General features: G+C 38.8%; 1 protein-coding gene across 2 annotated transcripts in view; it reads left to right on the top strand.

The window, feature by feature from the left end:
- Positions 1 to 15,790, top strand: part of LOC129807262 (uncharacterized) — a 200,427-nt gene that overhangs the window by 132,723 nt on the left and 51,914 nt on the right. For both annotated transcript variants that reach the window (XM_055856409.1, XM_055856408.1), the window contains exons 9-10: positions 5,629 to 5,803; positions 5,911 to 6,178. In XM_055856409.1, the coding sequence (XP_055712384.1) occupies positions 5,629 to 5,803; positions 5,911 to 6,178 (443 nt within the window). The remainder of the gene's footprint in view (positions 1 to 5,628; positions 5,804 to 5,910; positions 6,179 to 15,790) is intronic.

Genomic DNA, 15,790 nt, shown 5'->3' with positions numbered 1-15,790 from the left:
TAAAGCTAACAAAAATACATTTTATCGATTTTAAGTAAAATATAGTACAGTAGAACCTCGATAGAGTCAACTAATTATTTCTAGGCCTATTGACTCTATTGGATTCGCTGACTCTGAAAAAAATAATTAAAATGTGAAATTTTGATAGAAAGGGGTATTATTTTATGTTTGTTCTAGAATCATTGATAAATTCAAAACGATAGTCGAATATTTATTTAATTAAATTAACTTAATTTTAATTTTCTGTTGCTTATTGTGTTTTTGATCCAAATTTTCTTTTGAGATACTAATCTTTTAAATAAAAAATGTAACTTAAAATTAATTTACACGTTTTTTTTAGAAGGGTAATTTTTAAGATTGTTTATCATGTACATTTTTTTAAACAAGTTCTTTAAAAAGTTTGAACAAATTTCAAAAAAGTTTTTTCGCTATGTTGTATTCAAAAAATCTAGCATCCCCTATACGTTTTTCTTTACATTGCAAATTTCCTTACATTACGCTCATAGGCCTAATCAAAAAATCAAGACAAGAGAGAAAAAACAAAACAACTTTCAATCGGGCAAAATGCTTAGAATCACAAAAAAAAATTATATTGTTGGAAAATGATTGGACGGTTAATATACGAATTTTATCATAATATTACCATGTATACATATATAAATGTGTTTCTTGTGTTAAAAAAAAATTCATTGATACACCAAATCATTGATTTTAATTTCGAAAAAATCATAATAAAATCATAATAATATTAGTTCTATAATAAAGCAAAAGTTGACTCTATCGGAGTCAATTTAGGTCAAAGTTGACTCTATTGGAGTTTGTAGAATAAAAAAATAGCTGTTGATTCTATCGGGGGTTGACTCTATCGAGGTCCCACTGTATTTGTATTTCCCAGTAAATAATCAATTTAAAATATACTTCTTGTTCAAACTTTTTTTTATCCTTCACCGCTGTGACAAAAAACTAAAAGCCATTGGTAAAAGCTCTAGCAAGAGTTGCTCCTTTCCTTGCAGTTAATCATAATTGTATTTCGTGACTGTTTATTTAGTTTTTTTAGAATTACTTGGTCGTTTTATATGCAACCTAAAGACAACGTGAAGAGTTCTATGTAGATAATATTGACATGAATAATTCTATTAGTCTCTTGCAAGTCACGATGAGAAGATTCAGCTTAGTTAAAGCTCTTTGGAAGCTCTTCTAAAAGACACTTAGCGAACCATCTTCCTATAACACTTACATACACTGAGATATGAAATGCTTCTTGGGTCTTTTCTTCATCTTAAAATGGGATAATGTACTAAATTACTGTGTGTCCCAAGGGATTGAACATTTTTTTCCTGCATCTGTTCAATTTTTCAGTAAAATCAATATGGCAAAGAGAAAAAAATAATCTCTCACGCATTATTTTTTCGCATTTTCCATCCCTTCAACATATTGCTTGCTCCCCAAGTTTCTATTCTTAAGGATGAAACAAGAAATGTATTAAATTGAGATAGATGAAGTAGAAAGATATATGTATATATATTTGCCCTAGATTTGTTAAGAGAAGGTATAAAAGGAATTGTTATTGATTTTTTTTCTGCTTCACTCTCACTTGATTTTCAATACAATTTCACATCTTAACAGCACGTGTGTTTGCCAATATATTGACGAATGATAATTCCATGAAGGAAGTGTTATTCACAGATGATGGAACATTAATAGACAATAATGCTGTGGTTTCTTTCATCTCATTTAATCAAATGGGCTATAGAGAAGTATTTCACACTGAGAAGTGATAGGTAATGGTAATGAAACAATTGCGCACTTAATTTAATAATACAAAGAGAAGTTGCAGTACTTTAGACACACTTTTCAGTATGATATAATACCCAGAAAATTACTCAAATCATTCAAGTTTTCCCAAGATATTCGACATTGAAATCAGTTATCAGTTTAATTAGAATTTACGAAGGATCTCTGGTGTTGTTGTTGAAAACAGATACAAACAGCAGATTTTCTCTGAGGAAATGAGGATATATAAAGATCACTGTCAATTCATTAAACCTGATGCATCTAATTGCAAAATGAATTAGAAAGCTCTGTTCAGTCTAGTTTAAGTAAAATCCAATTAATGCATATTTTAGCAATAAAATTGCTGGAATGTAAAAGACAACTCAAAGTGAAACTGTAAGGTATATTAATTTATTTTCCTACCAACAGGTTATAAATAATGAAATTATTTAAAAGTGAGAATAAATTGTGAAAAGAATTTAACCTTCCGATCTGCTAGGTGCGAATAGAAATTAAGATTTAACGTAATAATTTAAACTAGGAGAAAGCACGCTACCTTCGGACGACTGTGGCTTCGCACAATTTATTTTTTTTCTAAGTCCTTAATGAATTTGACCCACTGGTTTTTTTTTTTCGGAAAATCTGAGACATCGGACTAATTATTATAAATTACTCAGAAAGAGAATCTTTCGAGAGCGTGCAACGTATTCGACAATCGTTAACCCAGTCAGTCATTGAACTTATCGGAAGTCACCCTTCTTTCGTGTAAAACGCTGAAATGCTTACTCATAGGCGGATTATGATGGTTACTGGTGATATTGTAGTAACAGTACTCCATTCTAATGAATTACCAACGGCCCTAAACAGTTGACCCTCAGCGCTGAGAGCTTTCATCAAACACAAGTCACAACCGTCACTGACACATTAAATTATTTCAAACGCAATTAATTTGTATAGTGTAACTATATAAAAGAAGAATTTGTCACCCAAAATTGAAATCATGAGAGAGTATGAAGGAAAATATTATCAAAATCGACGCAATGTCAAACTTTCAACTCGCAACTTCTTGCAAAAACTTTGCATGACTTTTCGCGAAGTGACAAAAAGCAATAAAATGTAGTACCTCTGCCGGGCTATTTTCGTCACGTCGTTGAAGAAGTAAGGTAATTAAATATGCTTTCCCGGAAGATATCATTTGCGCAGAAGTAAATTATCCCAAATCATCTAGTTTTATGTATAATTTATAATTCTGTAGTTGAGTACTTAGAACGGTTAGAACCTGTTAAAATTTCAATTTTCCATGCTAGGATTACTGCTTTTCTTAACATATCTACGCATTTCAGACGATTTCTAAGAAATAATGTCACGCTTGTTGTCGAGATTTTCTACTTGATAGCGAAATAGAGGCCGGCTGGTGGATTCCCTTCCCTGTTCACGGGAAATTCATATTTCCGCCTCTTGCTCCAAGTAAGGCCTCTTACTGGCGGTATAGGGTAAATTAAGCTAATTCAAAACCTGCTCAAAATGGAAATTTTTCGCTACTCCAAAATGGAAACGTCATTATTTTTATGATAAATACGGTACTAAATTGCTATATTTATATATTTTCTATACCTCAGTTTCATTATTTAGTTAATTTTTGCTCCAAATAAAGCGAAAATCCATTCATATTCACAAATTTTAATTTGTTAATTTCTCAGAAAAATTAGAAGTGTACCTTTTCATCGTGGAGTTTTCATAGATCGATCATGTTTTCCAATGAAAAACACAATGAGGTGACTGTTTTTTATTCGTTTTGTTAAAACATTTACGTCATATTTCTGGATAATTTTAGTTAAATCAAGTGCTACTTTTTATTGCTAACGGTACGTGAAGTTTTCAAATGAAATAATTACCTACTTCGTGAACAAAAAGGGTTTTTCTGAAGTGTCTGCAAATGCTTCAATAGGAAACCCCGGAAAAATGTTTTTTTTTTTTGGAGAGATTTTTTTATTGTTTTAGATGGGAAAGAAGAAAAGACCAGGAATAAGTACAAATCCTGCACTCAGGAGCAACTCAACAAGGTTTTGAAAGCTTTTTGTCGCAGTTTCAGTTACACTGTTTGTCTCCAATTAGAAACTTTCCCTTGTCTCCATTTAGATTAATACATATGTTTCCAATAGAAGCATTTTACACTCGTGTATTGTTCTTGTATTTAAAAAGTTTTCAAATTATATCTAAAGAATTTTCACGAAACAGTAACATTCTAGAAGAATCAAGGAGCAAATTTATGTAATTCTCTTCAGACAAAATATAAACTTAAAGTGTTGAATCTTCTGTCAAAGTTAAAGCGCCTGGAAATGGTTTTGAATTAGGACATTTACCCTAGTTCTCTTGCCTGTCGTGTGGGGGATTGACTGACAGGAGAAGCCGTCAGTCAGTTGGTGACATGGTGGGCTGTGTGGATGTCAAAAGACGTCCGGCCCCTACAAAAACTTTAAAGAAGAGAAGAAGAAGAAGGTGACATGGTATTCGGATGTAGTCACAGAGCTGGGTTGCTGCCGGGAAATTGGCCGTGATAAGCCTTAGTCTCCATAAGGAATTTTTCAGGGCAAAAACCCGGCTACACGCTGTTTGTTCGTCTGTATATTACTACCTCTACAGGGCAAACGGTTAAAGATAGCGACATAGCACCTTCGGAGGACCCCCCATAAGTTGTCTTCGCATCATTTACATTTCTCTTATTTTCCTCCCACTCCTTCCCTCCAAAACCATGATTGCTCAAAAATTCTACGTGCGATTATTTTCATTTTTGGATATATATGCTTTAGAGATTACCTATGAGGACATTTTGTCCTTATACGAAAATATTGTTTAAGCATTCCTAAGAACGGTTTTTCAAGGTCAACACTTAAAGAGACTCTAATAGCGTTTTTGTAAATCGAATGGTATCATGTTTCGGCTCGTTGGAATGGTCTTGGAATTTCTGATAAGACTGAACCGGTCCCAATCGGTTATGAACCGGTAATGAACCGATTCATAACCGATAAGTAATTTTTATCAGAGGATCAGCTTAGAAGCATTGCTTCTAAGCTATTTTGGGCGATCTTTTGAGTGGTTTTATCGGTTGAATAAATCGGTTGTGAACCGGTAAGCGGTAAATGATGCGAAAGTACTTTTGAGGTATAACATCTAAGTCACGAATTCAACCACTTTGCAAAGCATAGGATGTTTTGCCACCCTTTTAATAAAAATTTTCAAATAATCAACGCGATTATTATGTCTTTCTTATATACCAATGTCCTTTGACTCATTTTTTCAATGTCATTTCAAGGTCAAAAGTTAAAAAAAGCTCAGGAGAGCACACTAGTTAACGGATCTGGTGAAGTTTTCATCTAAATTTTGTTCTAAAGGACTACAGAATAATTTTAGAGAAATCCTAATCTTATACCTATAACGTTACCTGCAAATCTGTTTGCAGATTACTCCATGTCTCTTTGTGTTTAGTATATTTTTTTCTCCTTGGGCACAGATACCAATTTCAGTTGATTAACTTTGAGGGCCTGACAGAGACACTTGAAAGAGGAAGTTTTCGTCAAAAGGGGAAGAGAGAGAGAGGCAGGATAGAAAATTTCAAACTGATCCATTGTTATGGGGAATATTTGGGAGGGAAATTGGAGAAATTTCCGTGACTTTTATATGAATAATTTGGAGAGGAAGCTCTTTGTCAAGGTGAATGATATGTCTGAGGGACAGGGGATAGGGAGCAGGAGTGTCAGTTAGAATGGGAACTTTTGAATAATTTACAATAACTCAAAGAAGAAAAGAAGAAGAGAAAATTCTACAACGATTGATGTTGGATTTTTTTTTCTTCAGTTCCCAGGACGTCGTCCTAAACGAAGTACTTCTGGTTCACAATCTAGTCTGGCATCAACTCCTGGTCATAGTGGTACAAGCAATAAACGAACTGGATCTGCCGAATGGCCAGATCCACCTGAGGCACCAATTTGTAGTACAGAAGATGAAGCGGCGTCTATTTATTCGGATTCTGGTGAGCATGTAGTATTATGATTTTTTTTGTGAATTTTTTATGCACGAATGTATATTTTTTTCTATATGTGGTTTCTTCCTTAATTTGATGAAAATACCATTCATTAGATGAGGTCATTCCATATCCCACGAGCTTCCTCGGGCAGGGAACATATGTTATTCGTAAGGGCAGAAAGCAGCGTCAACGAGTGCCGAATATGGAGGCAGTGTCATCAGTTAACACAAGTCGATATGGACGAGAGAGTGGTGGAAATATTGAGTTACCAAGTCCTGTGTATCCTGCTTCAATGCTTATTCCCAATTCGAGGCATAGCATAGATTTGGGATCACCACCTCCACCACCTCCGCCCATCATGAATTCACTATGTTCACCAAGGTAAGTGTTACAAGATTGAGGAATAAATGATGCCTTTTTTTATTGGTCACCTTTTGTTCGGCTTACTTTTGCTCCTAAATAAAGGGGGAAATATCTGGTGAAAATTTATATTTGAAATCATATGTTCAAATCCAACTAAAAGAATTCCAGTTTTTATTTTATATAAGAAATTACGCGGAATAATACAACATATCAAGAATAATTTACCAGGATTCCCAATATCTTGAGATATTACTATTATTAACAAATTAAATAATTTTCTATATTATTTTATGTACCACATTCTTCCCACCTAAAGAATATTTCGTTGTTTATTGTTTTTATTATTATTATTTTTTTGCCTAATAGAAAACTACTTTTTTTGCTTTTAAAGATTTTTTTCTAACTTGAGGCTTATGAATTTCGTGAAGCTCATTATTTTGAATTTATTCATTAAATTTCGAAAGGAGATTGTTATGATAAACTTTTTGTTTACGACCAATTTGAATAGTAGAATTTAACGGAGAATTAATTTTCGTAACAACATATCGCTCCTTGGAAATTACAAGGGGCCAACTCAATCTTAGCCATTTTTCAGGAGACAGCATGAAAGATTCAACGTATTAATAATTATCTCAATTAAGTATGTTAATAAAAATAATTTAATTATTTTCTATTTGTATGAGCATTATTATAAACAACGAAACATACATACTTTTACCTTTCAAAATATGTTTTTTATGAGTTAGCTCTTTGTCATTCTAAATTACGCGCAAATTTTCATAAAATTAGAATGACACGGGATCAACTTGCTTGAGTTAGTCCCTTGTTTCACAAAAATTTGAACGATAAATCTATTTTGTGCCCCTTGACTTCAAACAGAACCGCGCAAGCAAACATAAAGAGTAAGATTTTGAAAAACTTTTCTAATAACGAAATTTATCGACTCATATCATCTGAAATTTTATTAAATTCTCTGTTTGAGTGCATTAAAACCTCAAAATCGCCAAATAGTGAGTTGGCCCCTTGTAATTTCCAAGGAGCGATATGGACCACGACGCTTTTCGGGTAGTTTCGACGACTCTTCGGGATTAGGAAGAGTTTTATTGACGTGAAGCACTTTATCGCCGACTTGGAAAAACGTTGGATTAACATTCAGGTCATAGTTCTCTTTACTCTTCTGTTTGTTGGAAATTATTCTTTCAAGGGCAAGGCTTTGAGTTATGGCTAAGGAGAATGGTCAAATCCGGTCCCGGAATCGCCTCGAACGGGACCTATGTCATTGGATAGACATTAGTATAGGTAACAACTTTTGTTCTGGGATCAATGTTCTAAACCATGGAGGAACAGTTCTAGAGCATAAAAACTATTTTTTACAATGATGAAGAATGATCAAAAGTATATGGGCGCTGGTTCATCTTCATACAAAGATTAGAGTAGATGCATTTTGAAGATATTGATATAAGGTTGAGAAAAATGCCGGGATCCAGGACGATAAACGTTGGAAGTCCTTGTAAAAGAGGCCCTTATCCTTCCGAAAAATCGTTGTTTTGTCAACGAATTATACAAGAACTGCTAAAGCGATCTTGATGAAATTCGGTATAGGGTCAGTGTATGTTTTAAACTTTTTATTTATGCATACCACCCCCTCCCTCCACCCTCCGTTCTGGTAGCCCTCATACAAAATGGGGTCACTTTACCTTATAACTCCTTTCTAAGACGATGTAGAAAGCTGATATTCAACAAGGGAACAAAACTTATGGACGACTTTTCAACTATGCATGTTAACCCGCTCCTCCACCACCCCTTCTAGTAATCCCATACAAAATGAGAACATTTTGACCTCCTTTCTGAGAAGAAGTAGTTTGTTTGTAAAAGAATGAAAAAAATGAATAACTAATAACGTTAACAATAATTTTCTAGATTTTATATGCATTTATAGACATCTAGTCGAATTACAGCTTTCTGCCTCCTCTTAGAAAGGAGTTATAAGGTGAAATGCTCTCATTTTGTATGGGGGTTACCAGAAGGGGTGATGGACGAAGAGTTTGGGCAGTATGGTTAAAAAGTCTTCTTTATGCCTTGTTACCATGCTGTATTTCAATTTTCTATCTTTTCTCAGAAAGGAGTTATAAGGTGAAATGCTCTCATTTTGTATGAGGGCTACCAGAAAGGGGGACAGAGGAGGGAGATATTATACATGGTTTAAAAGTCTTCCCTAAGCTTTGTTCCCTTGTCGAATTTCAGCTTTCTACATCGTCTTAGAAAGGAGTTATAAGGTAAAGTGCCCCCATTTTGTATGAGGGCTACCAGAACGGAGGGTGGAGGGAGGGGGTGGTATGCATGGATAAAAACTTTAAGTCATACACTGACCCTATACCGAATTTCATCAAGATCGCTTTAGTCGTTCTTGCGTAATTCGTTGTCAAAACAGCGATTTTTCGGAAGGATAAAGGCCATTTTAGAAGGACTCCCAGCGTTTATCGTCCTGGGTCCCGGCAGTTTTTCAATCTTATATCAGTACCTATAAAATGCGCCTACTCTCGTTTGTGGCGATTCCGGGACCAGCGCCCATATAGTTTTGACCATTCTCCTTTACGCCTTAAATTCGTTATAAAATCTTCTGGATTGTAAACTGGCTAACTTTGGGGCTGGGAAAATGAACTGATATCGAACTTCTCTCCGAAAACCAACTCGTGTGGAGTAAAATTATGACTACTGTGTACGGAGGAATTGAAAGCTGCGACGGCTTTCGGGATCCAGACATCCCAATCGTATTTGTTGTTCCCAGTAAATATTCTTAGCTTCATACTCTTAGCCTCTGGTTGTTTTTCCATAATATACAAGAATAAAAATTTGGAGTTAATAAATTTTGGGGTAAATAAGTGGCTCTTAGAGTGAACCATGAGCGGCGATCGACAAAATTGTGCCGATCTGGAGCTAAAAATAGACAGATCGGCACAATTTGACCAGAAATCATCAGAACAGTATGTCAATTAGTAAAAATCAGCACGATTTTTACTAATCACGATACCTAAGCACGATTTTAGCGAGGAATCGACATATTCAGATGTCAGTTCACTCTTATGAAGCATAGCGTTCGTTTAAATTCATATGAGTCGTTTAAACTCTGTGGTTTGTTTAAACTCGTATCGCGGAATTTCTGCGGAATTTATCCGGAACTTCTACTGAATTTCCGCAGAATTTCCGTGACATGAGTTTAAATGAACCACATAGTTTATAACAAGTCATACGGCATGAGAGCGAATTGATATTTAAATCTGCGAAATTTCGGGGGAATTCTACCAAATCGGCAGATCGGCACGAGATCGAAAAATCCGTGTGAAATCAGCAAATCGGAATAATTTTTACAAAATATCGGCAGATTGGTACTCGAGTGAACCGCAAGCGGCACAGTCATCTACCCTTTATGTTCTATCCTCACCTTGAAATAGGGATAAAAATTAGTTAAGAATATCCCAACTTGTTGCCCAAATTTTCCTGAATAAAAAGGCGGTGAAGAACTTTCAAGAAACACTACTTTACTAACAAAACTCACTATATTTCACAGAGATTAATTAATTCACTTTGATATAATTCGATATTGACTGATTGACGATTTGAATAAGAGTGATCGAGGGGGAACAATTATAAATTATTGGGACTGATGATAAAAGAGGAAAGAGCTCACACGAGTTGTGGAGGGGAGCAATCGGTCTCCCTCTAACACCTCCCCCCTTCGAGGAAGACGTGAAGACGTCTTCAAAAACGGTCACTAAGCCTTGTGGGGACAATCCTTTGAGAATTGCGGCGTCGGCGATACAGCGGTGTCCTAACTGGGCGCGCATTATCCTCTGCTGCATTCTGCTCAGGTGTTGTTGGATCCGAAATGTTTCCGGAGGAATGTCCAGGTGTGGCTGATGAATCTGACAATGGTGATGGCGTACCAATCGAGGTTGAAGAAGATGAAATTGTAATGGGTTCAGGTTTGGGAGTCCTTGGTGGTGTTCTGGGACTGGCTGGCGTTTCAGGTTCTGGTAAATTCTCAGGTAGAGATCGAGTGGATCGTGGAGTGGTGAAGAGTGGCAGAGAATCTGGAACTCTACTGGCTTCGGAATATCTACGTTTGAGCTGATTAATGTGGGCTCGAATAATTGTCCCATTGGCCAGTCTAACGTTGTAGTTCACTGTTCCACGTCTCTCAATGATGGTGCCAGATACCCAGGTGAATCTCTCACCCCCTTGAGCATATCTTTTTGCAAACACCTCCTCCCCCCTTGTGAAAGAACGGGACTTGGTGCCATGACGACGGTTATATGCTTCTTCCATTCTCTCGTTTCTTCGTGTGGGCTCTTCAGCTGGTATCTTGAGAAGGTCAAAAACTGTTCTAACCTTTCGTGAAAAAATCACCTCAGAGGGAGATTTTCCTTCTGGCGAATTTTCATTTGGGGTGACACGATAATTGGCCAGGAAATGCTGGAGAGCTACCTCGATTGACAGGGACTTCTGCTTCTCCAATGAGCGCTTGAGAGTGTCCACAAAACGTTCGCATTGCCCATTGCTGGCTGGAGAATAGGGTGCAGTGCGAATATGGTTGATGCCATTTCTCTTGCAGAAGTCACTGAACTCATCACTGGCAAATTGTGTGCCATTGTCACTCACGAGAATCTCAGGAAGACCAAATCGTGCGAAGCACTCACGCAGTTTGGCGATAGTGACTGCGGTGGTCATGGATGGAGTCCTGAAGATTTCTGGCCACTTGGAATACGCATCCACTATCAGCAGGAAGTACTCATTTTTGTACTTGGCGTAATCCACGTGAATACGTTGCCAAGGGCGTGAAGAGAGTGGCCAAGAAGAAAGGTGTGATTTTACGGGAGTTTTACTGGCGGTGGCACATTCCTGGCAATTCCGGACTAGACGCTCGATGTCCTCATCCATTCCAGGCCAAAATACATATCCTCTCGCTAGGGATTTCATGCGAGCCATGCCTGGATGCGCCTGGTGTAGCTGCTTCAGTATTTTGACTCGGAATGCTTCAGGAATGACCAACCTCTCCCTGTAAAATACACAACCTTTAATTAACGAGAGAGCATCACGAATTCTAAAAAATTTCGAAACTTCCCTGGACTGAATTGAGTTCCGTGAAGATGGCCATCCTCCAGTGATGTATCTCGCCACTTCCTGTAGTACTGGAGAATTCTGAGAAGCACGCAAAACCATCTTGAAGTCCACAGGGAGATAAGATGCAGCATCTCTGGCAATTGCATCGTCTTGGGCTGTCTCTGACTCAATCATGGCGATGATCACCTCATCATCTTGGCGTCTCTGAGCAGAGATGAGTCGAGAGAGGACATCTGCATGTCCAAATCGGTCAGTAGACGTGTAGCGGATGTCGAAATCATATCCAAGGAGGATCAGAGCCCAACGTTGGAGACGATTTGCAGTATGGACAGGGACGCCTTTCTTGTTGCCAAAGACAGACACCAGAGGCTTGTGGTCAGTCAGGAGGGTGAATTTGCGCCCATAAATGAAGCGGTGAAACTTCTTGACTGCGAAGATGATCCCAAGAGCCTCTTTCTCGATCTGACTGTATCGAGATTCGGTATCCGTGAGCTTCCGGGATGCGTGATAGAAAGCTTTTTGACTTCCATCCGGGAATTCATGATAAGCGACACATCCAATGGCATGGGATGATGCGTCTGAGGCAACAATGATCGGAAGATGCGGGTTGTAATGCGTCAGGAGTAAGTCCGATTTCAGAATGTCCTTGAATCTCCTAAAAGATTGCTCGCATTCCCTTGTCCATCGCCATGAAACTCCTTTCTTGAGAAGACGGTCCAGGGGGGCACGAATTTCGCTCATTGAGTGCACGAACTTCCCCCAGAATTGCACAGCACCCAGAAAGCTGCGAAGTTCCTGGATATTTTTGGGAGCTGGCATCTTCTCAATAGCATCTACCTTGCCAGGGTCAGGGCGCAGTCCATCTCTATCTGCAATGACACCGAGGAATTTGATCTCATTGGAGAAAAACTTACATTTTTCCAGCTTCACTCGAAAATTGTATTCCTGGAGACGTTTAAAAACTGCCTTGAGCGTGGAAAAATGTTCCTCTGCATCCGAACTGGCCACACAGATGTCATCGAAATAAGAAATGACACCCGGAATACCCTGAAGCATCCGTTCGACTATCTCTTGAAAGATTCCCGGAGCACTGCGAATGCCGGGAGGGAGCCGGTTAAAACGAAACAAGCCACGGGGAGTGTGGATTGTGAGTAGCTTGCTGGACTCCTCGTCGACGGGAATTTGCAGGTAGGCATCGGAAAGATCGATGTGGCTAAAGATTTGCTTGTCAGAGAGGCGGCTGAACAAGCTATCAGGATCAGGGATTGGGTAATTATTTGCTTCGACTGCTTCGTTGAGTCCAGTGGAATAATCCCCACAGATCCTAATCTTGCCACTTGGCTTTCGAGCTACGACAATCGGTGCTGCCCATGGTGAGAATTCGACAGGTGTAATGATACCTGATGACTGGAGACGCTCGAGTTCCTCATCAATGGTACTCATCATGTGGAAAGCAACCGGTCGTTTGGGGCGGAAAATTGGCACGGCATCGCCCTTGAGGTGGATAGTGGCAGAAGCTTTGGTACAAAGCCCCATTTCCGGACTAAACACGATGGGAAAAGACGCTTGTAGATCCCTGACAGCCTGCGCGGTGTCAATATCGCGTTTTAGGGAATTGCAGAAGGCACTGGGAGCGATATCCCACAATCCCAAGTCTTCTATCCACTCAATGCCAAACAGATTGGTGCGTGTATTGCGTGAAACAAAACAGCGACCTTGGATGACCTTGCCCAGGAGGCTGATACGACACTCACACTCACCTTCGAGTGGAATTTCATGAGCCTGGGCATCCTTCACACAGGTGGAAGCAGGGAAAAGCTTCGGCTTTCCAATGGCTTCCCATGTCTCAAGGGAAATGACTGATACATCTGCTGCACAGTCCAGTTGAAAGTCCACAAGTCGGTCATTGACCCGAGGAGAGAGAAATTTCCTCCCAAATTGCCTCGTAGAAAAAACTGCATTTGTTCTGGCTTGTGGCTTTTTGCCCTTGTTATTTTGCCTCTTGTTGGAATTAATCCTCTGTGAATTGTTTTTTTGTGAGTTGCTCTTCTGTGGAGTTTGCCCCTCTTTACTCCGTTGAGGTGGACAATACCCAGATTTATGCCCAACGGTATTGCATTCAGTACATCGAGTAGCGGTATGTGGGCAATCCCGAACCCAGTGCATTGACCCACAGAGATAGCAAGGTCGATGAGGACGATCTTTCTTGGAAGATGAACTCTTTTGGATGCTATTCACACTGGATGATGGGGCGTCGACTCTGGAGTCGCTCTTGATGTTGAGAAGTCTCCTGGCCTCCTCAACCATGAATTCCAGCGTGATATTCTCTGAAGGCTCTGTCTCAAACTTTGTGAGCAATTGTTCACGCACAAGCACAAACTTTTCACTCTGGAGGCTTAAGACAAAGATGAGCGATTTAAAATGGTCCGGGGTGCATTCAGGAAGGCGAAAAGCCTCGCAATGACGATTGACTATGCCTGCGTGTGTAGTCAGATCATCAGAATCCTTGATAACCAACTGTAGACACTTCCTGCGGGTGCAGAAAAGTGACTCTCCCTTGCCAAAGAGCTTCGTGAGAGACTTCACACTTTCTTCGAATGAAAGCTCTGAGGGATTACGCGGCAATAAATTGCTCGCATACTTCTCATATGAAGTGGCATCGAGACGCCTGAGGAGGAGCCGCACTCTCGCTGCGTCGTCGAGATCCTTGCCATCTTCCAGAAACGTCGATTTGTAACGCTGATACCAGGTATCAAACGTTAAATTCTGCTCCGGGGCGTGAGTGAATGGCGTGATTCCCCGAGCAAGTGCTTCTGTGGCAACTTCTTTTGAAGCCTGAGGATAAGGTGCTGGTTTGGATTCTTTCCGCTGCTCCTTCATCTCCTCAAGAAGAGAGATCATGGTGGCCATGAGTGTTTCCATCTTGGGTCCGTCGGATTGAGCCATCTCGTTCGCCAGATGTTCTATCCTCACCTTGAAATAGGGATAAAAATTAGTTAAGAATATCCCATCCTCGTCGCCAGATGTTCTATCCTCACCTTGAAATAGGGATAAAAATTAGTTAAGAATATCCCAACTTGTTGCCCAAATTTTCCTGAATAAAAAGGCGGTGAAGAACTTTCAAGAAACACTACTTTACTAACAAAACTCACTATATTTCACAGAGATTAATTAATTCACTTTGATATAATTCGATATTGACTGATTGACGATTTGAATAAGAGTGATCGAGGGGGAACAATTATAAATTATTGGGACTGATGATAAAAGAGGAAAGAGCTCACACGAGTTGTGGAGGGGAGCAATCGGTCTCCCTCTAACATTTTGGCATTAAGTCACGGCCGGTTGCCACCTAACGCCAAATTAGTAACCATATCTGAATGGCTTTGGGGCTCTCCGTTGGCAAGTAAAATGCTCGCTCTTCCGCACATCACCCTTTGGGAGGATCTAACCATCGCCACGAAGAAGTTTGAGAAATATAACTCAGATCGCCAAGGCAAGATCCACTCTTCCGTCTGTTTCCAATCGAAAATCTCGACTGGAGTTCAATGACTCACTGCGTAGACGTGGAAGTTGAAAATGGCATAGTATTAATTAAAACTCTGAAACCTTGGAACCCCTATTTGAAATTTCAGTAAGACTGAGTGACATTTTGATCTAGTTATCTCGCTCATTCCCATTTAGAGGTCTCAAACACATTTAAAAAACAAAACCTATCTGATGTCAGACGTAACTTGGAAATATTGGCATTCCTTAAACATTGGTTTTGTAGCTATTTACTTTTTACCGCATGATACCGATGTAAAAACCGCGAAACGAAGTAGTTGAGAGTTTCATCTAAGCAGTGATGTGCAAATTTTTCAATCCGGTCTAATGTTTCCGGTGAAAATGAGGCATACGTGGGTGGGCAAAATGTTGTACGCAGCTGAGCTAACCATCACCTTCGTAAAAAGTGCCACTACATTTTCACTTTCCAGTAGAGGAAAATCTAAGAATTTCGAGGATTTTTGTGAGGCGGAATTAAGAACCTAATATGTAAGAGATTTTTTTGACATAGTGGTATAATTGAATCGGTTTGTGTGGCATTCAGTAAAAAAATCTTAAATCTTGTACACCTTTTTCAGTACGAAGCTACACAAACTCCTTTATAAGTTTTCAACGCATTACCTACAACGCCTACAACATTCTAAAATTTAAACACTCTTTAAAGAAGACGCGGAAAGTCCAAGGGGGTATCAAGCCTGAGTTATTTCTCACTGTACCCTGTAAAAATTTCGCAGGTAGAGCACTGTGACTCAAACAAATTTGTTTGTATAGTCAAGTGTGCTAATCCGGGCGCTTCGCTATCTGGATCATTTATAACTAATCCACATAAAACAATATTTTTATTTTTATTTTTATTTCCGTAATATAGTCACTACAGCAACATACTATAACTATTCAAGTTTGAGAAAAAGCAAAAATAATAATTTTATCCATTAAATAAGTAAGTGTAATCGACTCATTTCA

Source organism: Phlebotomus papatasi, chromosome 3 (genome assembly GCF_024763615.1).
Source record: "Phlebotomus papatasi isolate M1 chromosome 3, Ppap_2.1, whole genome shotgun sequence".
Classification (NCBI taxonomy): Eukaryota; Metazoa; Arthropoda; class Insecta; order Diptera; family Psychodidae; genus Phlebotomus; species Phlebotomus papatasi.
This window is presented reverse-complemented; position numbering and strand designations above follow the sequence as displayed.